Here is a 14,401-nt window from a genome sequence, read left to right on the forward strand (position 1 = left end):
TATTTTATATTTCATATGTATACAGATAAAATGTACATTTATGTTTAACTTACAGAATTTTTTGGCATTTACTTATTTATTCATTTATTTTAGAGATGGAGTCTCACTATGTTGCCCAGGCTGGTCTTGAACTCCTGGGCTCAAGAGATCTGCCCGCCTCGGCCTTCCAAAGTTCTGGGATTACAGGCCTGAGCCACAGCACCTGGCCAAATCTGGCATTGAAATTGGGGGTTTTACAGACGCCCTGAAGCTTCTCCCTGCCCTTGCTTTCAGAAAATTCACAGATCTCTAAATTCAAGTTTACGGGCCAAGGAGGTCAAGAATGAAAATTAAAATAATGGCTTTGCCTCTGAAAAGTATGATTTATTTGGCTCCTTAACTCTACTTGATGGTTATTTCTAACAACATAGCATAGGATGCTACAAAGATGATCAGAACAATAACATAACTTACATTACATTTTATGTGACACAGGTAAATATGCTTTTATTCCCATAGCATAGACACCTCTGAACTTCTGAAACAGAATCCTGCGACCACTGTGGATGACACATAGACTCTCATTAAGCTGCAGTTCCAATGCCTGAGTAGCTTGAATTGCTTCTATGATAAGGCATTATTTAGCCTTTGTGCCTGAAACAGCCCTGATGAGAAGGATCTCGCCACCTCATGGCATGGTCCATTTCATTTTCAGAAGCTTTCTTTGTAATCTGTGCTTATAAAATTGTTAACGGGATAGCTAATAAAATGGCCTCCTAAAAACTCTACATTTCTGTCTTTTTCTGGCATTTCTTCCTTTCAGGCATTTTCTGTAAGTGCTCATCCAGCTAACTTTACCTTATCATTCTAGTTTCAATTTAAGCATCTGAGAGTGTTTGCAAATTGACTTTAAGATAATAGTTTGTTTTAATAATTTGTCAAAAGTTGAAGAGACTTTTCATTAGAACCCAGAATGTCATTAAATTTCTGAATTCATCCAATACTCCAATTTAGGATATCACAAATCTGATACTATTTGGACACAGTAAATGTTTAGTTGTTTAATTATCACAGACACTGTCAAATAGTTCTTCTACTTTCTTGCCCCTCTTGTTATTAGGTAAACTCTAAGAATCACAATTTTAACAATAATAACATTGATGTACGTAAATCTAAAGAAATGTTATGACGGTTACATACATCTTTGAAATAGCTACCTTATCCAGAATCCAGGTTTTTCTTTATTAACAAGTTCAGTGACTAATTACAACAATGGAAAGCAATGCTAGAAAGTGAGTGCATATGTATCTTTCCCAGTGGTGTCTATTTTAGTATAGGATAACATGTTAACAATGTTAGTGGGAACCTATTCTGACAAATGATAGATTCCAAAATATACAACCTGGATTATTTTTCATGTTAAGTTCTACGTGGCAGGGATTTGTGTATTATAGACCTATTTATGCTATAAGAAGTTGAGAGCTATTGTGTGCTTCCAAAGAAATGAGGATGCAAATATCGGAAAAGTTACCTTCCCAAGGAAGTATAAAAGCAATAACAGACTGTTTTCCTTTTCTTTCTTTACTGCTTAATTGTTGCTTGTCACATATCAAGTGTTGGGTTGTAATTTTCTGCTTTTTAAAGTAACCCACATTATCAGCAAGTGCTTAGGTGGCCAGATATTGGCAGGAAAAATAAAGGGCATATTAGTCACAGTCACCCATGCAGAACCTTGACATCATATATTTTAAGCTGCATGTTGCATAACTGAGATTAGTTTACTGCCAAGTCAGGTACACAGTGAACATTTAAATTTGTAATAGTGAAATACTTAAAGGTGTTCTGCAAAGAATAACTATGCTCAGCACTTTTCAAGAGTAATGTATTTTCAGACTACTTAAAAATAGCTAATGCATGCTGCGCTTAATACCTAGGGGATGGGTTGATATTAAATAGGTGCAGCAAATCACCATGGCACACATTTACCTATGTAACAAATCTGCACATGCTGCACATATACCCCAGAACTTAAAAAAAAATTTAAAAATAAGATTATCTAGGTATCTCTACTTAAAAAGATTCTGGGGAAAGGTACGGCACAGTGGCTCACACCTGTAACCCCTGCACTTTGGGAGGCTGAGGTTGGCAGATCACCTGAGGTCAGGAGTTCGAGACCAGCCTGGCCAACATGGCGAGACCCTGTCTCTACTAAAAAAAAAAAAACACACACAAAAATTAGCTAGGTGTGGTAGTGTGCGCCTGTAATGCCAGCTACTCAGGAGGCTGAGGCATGAGAATAACTTGAACCCGGGAGGCAGAGGTTGCAGTGAGCTGAGATCAAGCCATTGCACTCCAGCCTGGGTGAGCAAGCAAGACTCCATCTAAAAAAAAAAGAGAGAGATTCTGGGGAAATTCTGGGGAAAGAAGTAAACTTACTTAATAAGAAAAGAGGGTTGGAAATGGTAGGAAAAATATAGCATAGTGTGTGGTTAAAAACCTAGACTCTGGGGCCAGACTGCCCATATTCACGTGCCGGTGCTACCATTTACTGGCTGTGCCACTTTGGCCAACTGACTTAACCTCTCTGTGCTTCAGCCTCCACAACTCTAAACTGGGGACACCTCATTGGGTTGTTGTGAGGACTGACTGGCATAAATACACGTGAAATGCATAGAACAACTTCTGTGTGTTTACTATTATTAACCTAATATGTGAAATGAAGAATACAAACTATGTAAAAGGAAGCATATCCTTGGAAAGAAAATTTCAAAATTCCACAAAATCCATGTTACGAGTCTTTACTGAGCACCCTCTGTGTGCCAGGAACTCTTCCGAGACCAGAGCAAGGAACAAGACAGATGAAGTCCCTGCTCTTGTGTAGCTGAGACAGCTAAAGAATAGATTACAAAATAACGTCCCCAAATTTGATTGTTCTGTGAAGAAAACACAACATTAAGATGAACCAGAAAGAGGCGAAACATTCCATTTAGAAATTCTGTTTTAGGAAATGCAATAGATTAAGAATGCCTTATGTGTTGATACGCTACAAAGAGAAAATTACTCTTAAACCCTTCTGGATTCAAAATGAGTTTACATGATGACAATTCTTAAGTTCCTCTGCAACTGGCAATCACCAAATTGTAACTTCCACCTGATGGGGCTCTTTTGGTAGCCTGAGATATCCTAAAGGAAAACACAATCCACAGAAAAGGAAATTCAGGGACCACTTGTTTAATTGATGAAGCAGATCTGTAGATACTGAACTTAACAATTATCTTTTTTTTTTTTTTTTTTTTTTTTTGAGACAGAGTCTCACTCTGTTGCTGTAGCTGGAGTGCAGCGGCATGATCTTGGTTCACTGCAACCTCAACTTCCCAGGCTCAAGCAATCCTCCCACCTCAGCCTCCTGACTAGCTGGCACCACAGGTATATGCCAACGCATGGCTAATTTTTGTATTTTTGGTAGAGACCAGCTTTTGCCATGTTGCCCAGGCTTGTCTTGAACTCCTGAGCTCAAGCAATCTACCCACCTTGGCCTCCTGAAGTACTGGGATTACAGGCCTGAGCCAGAGTGTCCAGCCCCATTATCTCTTTATGTGGCTTTTAGCAAGCTATTCAAATATTCTCTACTTAGGGATCATATATGAAATTAGGGAACAGTTTAATATTTACTATGAGAATTTCATCCATGTAAGCTGTCTAAATGAGATTAAGATTTGCTCTATAAATTGCGTTGAAAGGGACTCAGAAAACAGTAGCACGTGACTGACAAAAACCTGCATGTCCTTTTCACTTTCTGCAGTTTCAACAGCAACTACTGACAGCACATTAATCAGTCGCTTTCAACTTTCATTTGGTATTTAACACCCATGATGAAGACATTTTATTAAAATGCTAAGTAACTTTTTTCCAGTTATATGTTTTATCTACATAATTATGAAACACTTTAGGAAAACCCCACCTCACTCTGGAGCTGTGTAACTTCTCTTGCAAAAACACTGTCAATTGTGGCTGGGCATCCGCTTATAAAGAGAATTAGAAAGATCTGCTTTATGCTGCCTTTAATTTGCCTGGGAAAAAAACAGGAAAAAGTTAATAAATAAACTCCCCCCCCCACAATTCCCTTTTTTTTAATTTATGAATTTAAGAAGAAAAGAAGAAACTTTCTTCCAAAACAGAATTGATTTTAAAATCTGCAGACCATTTTAATTTTAGATACTGGAGCTGACAAACATATTCTGAAGAGATAGAAATAAATCCAATTTATCATAGAGAACGCTTTCAATGAGACATGCAAGGACATAACGGCTGTCTTTCTATTTAAACACAAGCACATTTCTAAAAGTAAATCTATTTGTGTGTATTGACAGTTTCATGCTGGATGAGTGAGCAAGCAATTCGAGTTGTTCCAGAAAATACAAGTCGTTAGAATCTACTATCTAGAACTTGACAAAGGACAGTGTTCTTTTATTCAGGTCTTCTCAGCCTCCTCCTGCTCCAGGGGGAGGGTGGAGTGCTTTTTTGTTGTTTATGTGCCTACCCACCTCTAACCTGCACTGTCTGTAAGCCATCTCAATCACTACTCCAAAGACAAACACTCTTTCCTCTTGGGAAAACTAAGGTTCAAGGGAACACAACAGATTGCTCACTTCCAATATTTTGCTCTGCAATTAACTCCTTCAGGAAATATAATCAATAATTGAGAACATCAAGTATTTATCTGCACAGGATAACGGAACATAGCTAAGACAAACAAACTGTGTTCTTCCATTATCTGCAGACGAGTTCCTGATGTTCTTCCTGCTCAGAGCTAGATTTGAGTATTGATTTATTGAGCACAGATCCTGTGCAAGCCTTCTGCTACCACACGCTTTGGATTCTGGTACTTAATGAAATAAAATGTACTGATTTCATTCAAAATTGTTTCGCATTAGCAGAAATAATCCCAAGAATATCCAGTTGATCTTTTTCCAACATAATTTATGAAACACTAGAGGTCAGTCATTTACAACATAATTTCATTCCTTTTCTTTTCAAACGTATTTCTTCTAAGTGATCTATTCACAGACTACAGTAATGCCTCATCACAGAAATCATCATCGTTAACATTATGCTTTACAATGCAACATAAACTGTAGTTCCAAATGCTTTCAGAAAGAAACTACATAATTTTTCAGCTGGAAAATGAATGTAGCATATTCCTCAGTCTGTGGTTTCATAATAGGTATCACTGTTGAACTGAATTTTATCCTACTCCAAAATAGTTTAAATTCATTTAACATTATTTATCAAAGATACTACATTTTAGACAACTGGTAAATCTTATTTATTTCCAAAATGATGTTCAATCATTTATCTCTAATATATCTATTAGGAAACAAAATAATGGAACTTCTAAAGTGAACCATTGTGCCAGTGCTTTCTACTTATTGAATAAAAAGATGCCTTTTCAAGAGGAACTGTATATACATAAGAAAGATTTAGAGTCAAAATATAGACATGTATAATAAAATATATAAACCATACATAGTAAAATATGTCAATCTATATGAGTTAAATGACAGTGCATCGCATTAGATAATTATGTAGCTATTACTAACATTCAGGAGTGCTTTTGAAAATATTATTCGCCATCTCTTTAATGCACAGACTTTCATCTATATAAAAGAAAAGAAAATGCAAGCCAGTTTGCAAGCTTTTGATACCTTACCTCAGAAATAAAAGCACCAATATTTTTTACATGGTTTAGCATAGGAGTGTCAGTCACAAATGTACACTTATCCTTGGACTTTTTAAACTCTTCTTTATAATGGATCTAAAAAAGAGAATGATTTACATAAGAAGAGAAAAGAAAACAATTCTAATGGCCTTTTTTGCATGAGAATTAGGTCGATAAAGTCCATTTACTGAAGTAAATACTCAAATGTGAAAGGGGCCTCAAAACAAGCCAAGTTAAATAAACGGATATCCAGCACAGGATTGCAAAGATGATGAGGCACAGTGAGGAAAGACCATTCTTTAGATAAGCGAGGGTCCAGTTAAGCATCAACACCCCGGATGATGGGTCCTGTTTACCCAGCCTGCCCAGTGCAATTAGCAAGCATATGCCGTCTCACTCCTACAAGTGTCCTGGTGCTTTGTTGCTTTTAAGCCTTGACACTTAAGCCTTTAGCCAAACAGAAACATAGCTGCCTACCTCAAGGTAGAAAATAAGTAGTCAGCATGGCAGATGTGACCAATTAAGAAGTAGAGGCAGAAATCAAATGGGGATCACTATTAGCGTTACCACCTAGACATGTTTGATTAGAGGAAGAGGCTTAAATTGTGGCCACCGTGGGCTTCCTGTTACTAATTCCTCCCAATTTATGAGCACCCATAGGTTTCCCAATCCTCCTCCCCAGCGCAGAGAAGTGCTGAACCTACCCAGAAGGCTTGCTATGTGGTAGAGATCATTCCAGAATGCCTTCTTGCTGGAGATCAGCAAGAGAAAGCCCAGTGAGGCTTAGCTAAGCCTGCTCATCTCTTCTCTGCAACTCACAAGTCAAATGACTCACTCTCTTCCCCTTTGGGGAGAGGCCAGAATTGTTGGGCTGGGGGAAGAACCAGGTTGACATTTCAGACCAAAAGAAGTCAGGAAATGTGGAGAAGGACCTAAAATATAATCACATTGTCACACTAATTGCTGCACAATCTGGAAACTGGGAGGCAAAACGATGACTCGTTGAGAAGATGGAGGTAATTTGCTAAAAGTTGTATCACTCTGTAATATAGTCATGTTTATCCTCCCAAGACCATAAATACTTAGACTGGAAAAGTGTTCCTGTTTCAGATGATAAATTATATGTTCTCCCTAATTATAACCCAAAAGTGGAGTTGAATTGCATATATTACCTGGTTCTTAGAAGACGTGAATAATATTGATGTTATACACTAATGGTACATGGAGATTTTCCCATATGCAAACCTGATTTGAGGGGCATTACTTAACCTGCGGTAGAACTAGATACGGATTAAGTAAAGTTATTTCAAATTGCCATATTGCACTGCTGTGACTCTTGGATATCAGATGCCTACCACATTAAACATTTGCTTTATTCATGAAATCAACATGAGAACATATTTATCTTATCTGAGCACTAAATTACTTTTTTTTCTTCTCAGAGATTAGCCATAATTTTAGGTTCCTGCAAATCACCCTCCTCAGCCACTAGTAATTAAACTGTTAATGGCAGTATGATAAATAGTAGGCTATTTTGATCATACGGAAAAAAAAGTATCTCCGTTATATAATTAAGTGTGAGAGAAAATAGCCTATCATTAGGCTTAAGTTTGACTCATTATTTTTATCTTTTGCCACCATCTATTCCCCATCACATTCACATTCTTCACTGCAGTGGTATGTGCTTGTGGCTACAGCCTCCTGATAAAGTCTGACACATGCAGAATGTTCAGGACAGGAAGACTGGATAAGGGTGAGGTATTTACTTCTTCTGTTAGGCAGACAAATAGTTCAGTCTTAATTGTGGACTGTGTTTTCTTTTTCTTGGGTCTTTATTAAAAAGATACATATATTTGTATATTTTAATTGAAGGTGCATTTAAAATTTAAGATCCTTTACAATTGTACAATTCAAGAGAAATTGTACAATTTGTTACAAGTAACACACAATCACGTGTGATTTCAAATGAATTGTGCAATATAAATGACAATAAGCAAAGAATCTTAGATTTTTAAATATTTAAGGAATATTTATATAAATAATAGTTACATATTAGTAGCCTTCCTATGCCAAGATAATAGGAAATGATCACTGAAAGGGAACTATATTGGTCAATGAAATAAATCTTAGGTAACCTAAAAATCACTGAATAGATGGCTATATTTTATTACAACCATGTCTACATCTTACAATCTTGGGTTGACACCACCTATTGGATAGACTGGCCACTCCCATTGTCTCCTATTAAAAGAGCCCAGATGGATTAATGAGAGCAGCCAGGCTCCTGCCCCAGTCCCAGAGGACAAACTGATCTAAACCAGGCATGGTCATGCCATTCAGTGTTTGGCCTGGGGAGGCCACAAGCTCTGCGACTTTAGTGGAAATCTTCCCAGAAGTGCTTCTAGCATTTCTGGTATAAAGGGAGAGACGCTGCACAACCCTTTGACACTCTGTCTTCCACCTTTTCCTTTCTCAATCACAGGGAAGGCAGCGGCAATGATGCATTACCAAGGAATAAGCCACCATACTAATGATGACAGAATAGAAGGAAAGGAGCCTGGGAGACTGATAACATCCATAGTATCCAGACTGAACTAGCTACCTCCAGGCTCTATATGTGGCAGCTGGGGAAACAAAAAACCTACTTGTTAAGTCATTGTGTTAGAGCTTTCCTGTTTTTACAGTCATCTGCACTCCTAACCAATACACAACCCAACTCATTTTACACTGAAAACAAAAGGGCAAAATTGATGACTTCATGATCATTAAGATGTCCCAAACATTGACCTTCTCTTTTGCCCTTACCCACGAATCCCACAATGTCTCCATTAGAGTTAGGATGAATTTAGTGCAGGGTCGCTTCCTCCTCCTGGCCAAGTTTCTTTGAATGAGTATGAGATTAGCTAAAGGCTGAAATCGGATGACAGACATGGAGATGTTTGAGGCTCTTTCCTTTCACAAGCATTCTTTTTTTCTTTTTTTATACTTTAAGTTCTAGGGTACATGTGCACAACGTGCAGGTCTGCTACATATGTACACATGTGCCATGTTGGTGTGCAGAGAAATGCAAATCAAAACCACAATGAGATACCATCTCACACCAGTTAGAATGACAATGATTAAAAAGTCAGGAAACAAAGGTGCTGGAGAGGATGTGGAGAAATAGGAACACTTTCACAAGCATTCTTAACTGAGAGTATCTGGAAAGCCTTTTCACAAGTGAAATCATACAAATTAAATTCAATAAGCCATGGTAGAAAGAATTATGGCTCCATTATTATTTAACTGGGCTGGTCATAGCTAAGGTCACTCTCCCAGGTTTTCTGATATCATCTAAGCTTTCTCTGGAGGAGTAACCATAGAATTTAATGTTTTTGGCATTGAAAGGATTTACCCACAACAACGTTTATTTGCCTGGAAAATATTCTTCCTGCTGCCATGCAGATGAACACCCTAAAGAGCCTTGAACTAAACGCAGAGTGAGAGGCTGCATGCAGATGTGGTCCACCTGCTCTGCGGAAGGCTCTCTCTGCCTAATTTACAAGAAACATACAAAAGATTCCCTTTTGCCCAATCTTTTTTATGACTCCCCATCAGAAGGCTACTAGATCCATGATTCTGAGTGCTCAAGAGAGTGGATAGGTTTAACTTAGTCAAGGAATTGATTAGATATTGTTAGATTAGACTAACAGGACTAAATATGAGAGAAAGTATATCTGCGAGAATATATCTGAGAAAATAATAGCATTATGTGATTAACAGAAAAATAAAAGAGGCTGCCTCAGAAGACCAGCTGTTCTTCAAGACTGGGAAGTGAGTTGTGCAGAGGGAAACCCCATAATGTTGGTAGAGCAGGTGCAAAGCAGAAACTAGGATGGGGGAGAAACAGAAAGAAAGAAAAATGCCTTATGCTGATTCCCAAAGTGAAGCCACTTGAACTGAAAAACTGACATTTCTCTCTATGGAGAATTCGAAGCAGTGCAGGCCTCCTAGGGCTGATCTCTAGGCCAATCTTGCTTAACATTTCTACAGATTGTCTGACAATGGAATGATACAGCAGTGTCTACAGGTCAACTGACTCCAAGCTGTCTCGGTAAGGGAAATGGCAAACTGAGATGAACTTCAGAAGTTCTCAAAGGGCCAGGCAAGAGGGCAGAAAACTACAGATTAGATCTAGCCCTAGTATGGTTAAAATAATTCAAACTATTATTTAAAGATGACGGGTCCTAAGCTAGGAGCTACAGGTCAGAAATTAGGAATTAAATGGCTCTGATGGTCTACAGATCATCAAGCTAATCTAACAGCTTTCTGCAGCTCCCAAGTCTAAGAAACTCTTCATAGCATCATAAAGGGTGCTAGAAGCTAAGCAAAACATTATCCTACACATGATCTAGACCGTCCACATCTGTATCGCTCTGCACAGTTATGATTATTACATCTTGGTTATTAAGGACATAGGAAGGCTGGAAGAAGTTCAAAGAGTAATAATTAGGCCATACCATGAAGAGAAGTCCATGAAACTATCCCTCTCATCTATAAAAACGAAGCAGGGCCAGCCTGCTGGTTCACACCTGTAATACCAGTGCTCTGAGAGAGCGAGGCAGGAGAATCACTTGAAGCCAAGAGTTTGAGACCAGCCTGGGCAACATAGTGAGACTCCATCTCTAAAAAAAAAAAAAAAAAATGAAAATTAGCCAGGCACGGTAGCACACACTTGTAGTTCTAGTTACTTGGAAGGCTAAGGCTGGAGAATCACTTGAGCCCAAGAGATTGAGACTGCAGTGAGCTGTGGTCACACCATGAAACTCCAGCCTGGGCAACAGAGTGAGACCCTGTCATAAAAGGAAGGGAAGGGAAGGGCAGGGAAGGGAAGGACAGGGCAGGGCAGGGCAGGGGAAAAGAAAAGGAAAAAATCTAAAAATTAAATAAGTATCTCAGCAAGTATAGAATTCTATTTGGAAGCAAAATGTGAATGTGAACACAGATATAAATTAAGCCACAATAATAATGTCCTAAATATTTAAGTAGTACATTCTACTATGCAACAGATATCTCTAATAAACAGAAAGTATGCCTATCTGTTTAATTTTACCTACATGGGTGTGAAATGTATGGCTTTAAGCTTTTGCAAAATGATAAAGGCACCACCCCTCACAACACATTGGTTTTAAAGTCACTGAAAAACGATCTTACCCAAAACAACTCCAACAAAATCACCTACTAACTACAGTTACCACTTTAGTCCTGATGGTTTATGTAACACAAGTTAGCTCAATTATAATTGCACTTCAATAAAAATATATCAAACTGGAAGAGGTTAGGAACTTAGAGTTTTAGTAGGTAGCATTACTACTACCAATAGTAACGTAACAATAATAAGGCAAAGAACAACATTTCATGGAAATCTGCAGTGAGAGATAACTTGGCAGTGTAAGAGGGAGGCCTTTGTGTTCAAATATTACTGCTGCTGCTTAACTGTGTGACCCAGGCAAGGTACTGAACCTCTCTGTGCCTCTATCTCTTCACTTCAAAAATGAGAAAAAGCATAGTGCCTACCTCGCAAGCTGCAATCCCTGCACATAGTAGTCACTAAATCTTAACTGTTGCCAATATTGTTATTGTTGTTGTTGTTGTCATTTATTATTATTGCAATTTACAAAGAACTTTCACACACAATAGCTAATGACTATTAAGTAATAGCACAAAGAAATATTTAATTTAAAGGGTAATTACATCACATGTCAAGTATATGGGAAAGGGTATGATTTCCACCACCATCCTTTATGCTTGTCTTCTGGTTTGTCAGAAAGAGCCAGTCATATATAAACTGTGATTGGATGGATGTAAAAGTAAGTAACAGACAGAGTAGTTAATAACAGCTAACATTTATGGAGTACTCACAATGTTCCAGATAGTTTATTCAGCATTTTAGATGCATTACCATTATTTAATCTTATTATAAATGTTACAGCTGAGGGATGGAGCCCAGCCAGGTTACATAACCTTTCCAAGGTTATTGTGGAGTCAACCCAGGCAGGTTGACTTTGGAGGACGTGCCAGCCCATTGTCCTCCTGCCCAGGACTGACTTCCCTTTGAAAACAAACATGCAAAACATTCTGATCATTTTGCTCACTATCAACAACAGAAACAACCAGTATTGTGCTCATCTTTCTAAATGAAGACACAGGCACATATTCACTCTACAGGAGTTACCCTTCCTCTGGACCAGCAATCCTCTTAGAACTGTTAATGAGGATCATCTAAATTCTCATTCCTGGTGAGCAATATTTTTCCTTGTACTTCTTGAATTCTAGCTTACATATTTAACATAAAACTATATGTTCAATCATTCAATAATTCTGGGATTCCCTTGAAGTGTAATATTGACCAATCCCAGTTACTAAAAAATGTCACAACAAAAATGTCCCTTGCACTAATTGTAAATAAAAGTTATATGCATATATATATATATATGCATTTTCCTGTTCTGAAAGACAAGTCCATTCATCAGATTCTTCAGAACGCCCCAAAATGTTAAAAAATGACTACTCATTTAGATAGAGGGCCTCCCAAGACAAATTACATCATTACATTCATTTTAAAATCTTTGGGAGTTCTCAAATGGAATAAATACTGTAATTCAATGCCTTATGATTTCATGCCAGAGTGACAGCAAAACTCATAAGGGACAGGATTCTGGATTAAGAATGAGGAGACCGCTCTAGCAGAAATTCTTCGTATAGGTGACCTTGGCGAAATCACTTAAAATTTCAAGACTTTGTTCCATGATCTGGAAAGTGACTGTATTTTAAATGGTGATTTCAGGGTCTCCCCCACAGCTCTATGCCTCTATAACATAATAATACCACAGGTGCAATGCAAAATAAGACAGAAAGTACTCCAGCCACTTACATCACTAATGAGTTCCGTGCATTTTCTGGCCAATTCCATGCTTAAGTCTTCAATAACAGGCTTATAGAAGACCTGTTTGAAAAAAAAAAAAAAAAAGAAAGAGAACATTTTTCTCATCATCAATTTAGAGGAACAAACGCTGGTCATGAGTATGTGTTTTCTCACTCACCCGGTCTTCATTTTCTTCTTCCCCTATTGTTCCTTCTTCAGTTTCATCTTTTACATCCTCAAATACAGGGACCCTCATTTTTACCCTTTAAAATATTTATTTTTAAAATTTACTCATGTGGCGTCCTTTTTCATACCACAGCGCCCTTGAGATGCTGACGTCTCTGGTGCTCTGGCCGAAATGCCCTTGCCCAAGCCTCAACCCTATTTAGCCCACACTTCACTCCTTATCGCAGTGGTGTGTGAGTGAACAGAACAGGATCCCAGAGGTCTACCAGGCTGGCCTCACAAGTGGACATAACATATTCTTGGGCAAAACTTGATTTTATGAACTTTTAAAGTCAACATTTTTTCCACTGGTTAAGAAACCCAAAAGAGAAAATTTATTTATCTTTTACTAATTCTATTCATTCATAAAAGAGTGTAAAAACGACTTAGAGATTCTGCAAAAACTACTCAGCTCTAACACTCAAGATAGCACAGTCCAAAGCCTGTTATCTCAAAGACTCCTCGTCTCTGTCTAAATAAAGCTTTCACTGGAATGTCGGCCTTCCTTCTGACTTGGGGTAGAGAATCTGGATCATTCAAACTCATTTTGTTAACCCAAATTATATGTTTTATCAGACACACCAGTACTTCTCACATCCTAAAAAATACCCACTTTATATTAGCTGATTAGAGGCTAGTTATTTATTATGAAAAGCCCTTTGAACCACTTCAAAGAATCTATTCTGAGTTAATTACGAATGTTAGTCTTATACTGGCGAGTATGGTATTGTATTAATTGTAAACATCATTAAACATGAGAAGTTGCAGTTAACACATGTTGATATATAATTTAACAATTCTAGAAACATCACTGTTTCAAAAATAATCATCATCATCTTTGAATTCTGCAATTCTACTCATCATGTCAATTTTTACAAATTCATTGGCGATGTGCATTATTACTCAATGGGTACCCCACATTCAGAAAAGTTTGGAAAAATAAACCATCACAATATTTATAATGTGGTACATGTCCTTGGTTATGTAAAACCAAGGTTAAAAATACATTTCTCAAAACAAATATTTTAATGTCAATTCAGGCAATTCCAAGACTCTCTACAACTCATGATTTATTAATCTGGTTATTTAAATCTTAGGGGAAATTAATTTTACCAAGTCATAGCATATTAGCGTTGGGCATAAAAAAATACCCTACAAGGAATAGTAATACGATGACAGAAAATACAAATTTATTAAAAATAATACATCATTCTAAGTACCCAAACATAACTCTTTTTCTCTTGATATCATATCTAGTTTTCAATGTATTATTAAAAAAATGCCTCGGCCTTACCTAAACTGAAAACCCTAACAAGAAAAACATTCTACACCGTCATCATGTATAAACTATTTCTGAAATTGTGTTTCATGAGGCAAAAGTTCCACAAGAGATTCTGGGGGAGAAAAGCAGGTTTCTTAAACAAGTATGTTTGGGAAATCTGTACCCCAATCTCTGCCCCTGCCACTTAGAGATCTACAAGGCATATTGACATATTAGAAGCTCTGAGAAGACCTTCAACCAAAAAACCTACTTAGGCTTGCTTAACCTCCTTTTCCCCTGAACACAAAACCTA

The 14,401-nt window shown here is 37.5% G+C and overlaps 1 protein-coding gene across 1 annotated transcript in view; it reads right to left on the bottom strand.

The window, feature by feature from the left end:
* NEBL (nebulette) overlaps positions 1-12,996 on the bottom strand; it is a 119,978-nt gene extending 106,982 nt beyond the window's left edge. The window contains 5 exon segments of the mRNA XM_017869178.1: positions 3,941-3,994; positions 3,996-4,038; positions 5,676-5,794; positions 12,612-12,683; positions 12,781-12,996. Coding sequence (XP_017724667.1) covers positions 3,941-3,994; positions 3,996-4,038; positions 5,676-5,794; positions 12,612-12,683; positions 12,781-12,858 — 366 coding nt within the window. The 5' untranslated portion in view covers positions 12,859-12,996.
* Between the last annotated feature and the right edge of the window lie 1,405 nt (positions 12,997-14,401).

This window comes from Rhinopithecus bieti, unplaced genomic scaffold (assembly GCF_001698545.2).
Source record: "Rhinopithecus bieti isolate Rb0 unplaced genomic scaffold, ASM169854v2 scaffold_3043, whole genome shotgun sequence".
In the NCBI taxonomy this organism is placed as follows: Eukaryota; Metazoa; Chordata; class Mammalia; order Primates; family Cercopithecidae; genus Rhinopithecus; species Rhinopithecus bieti.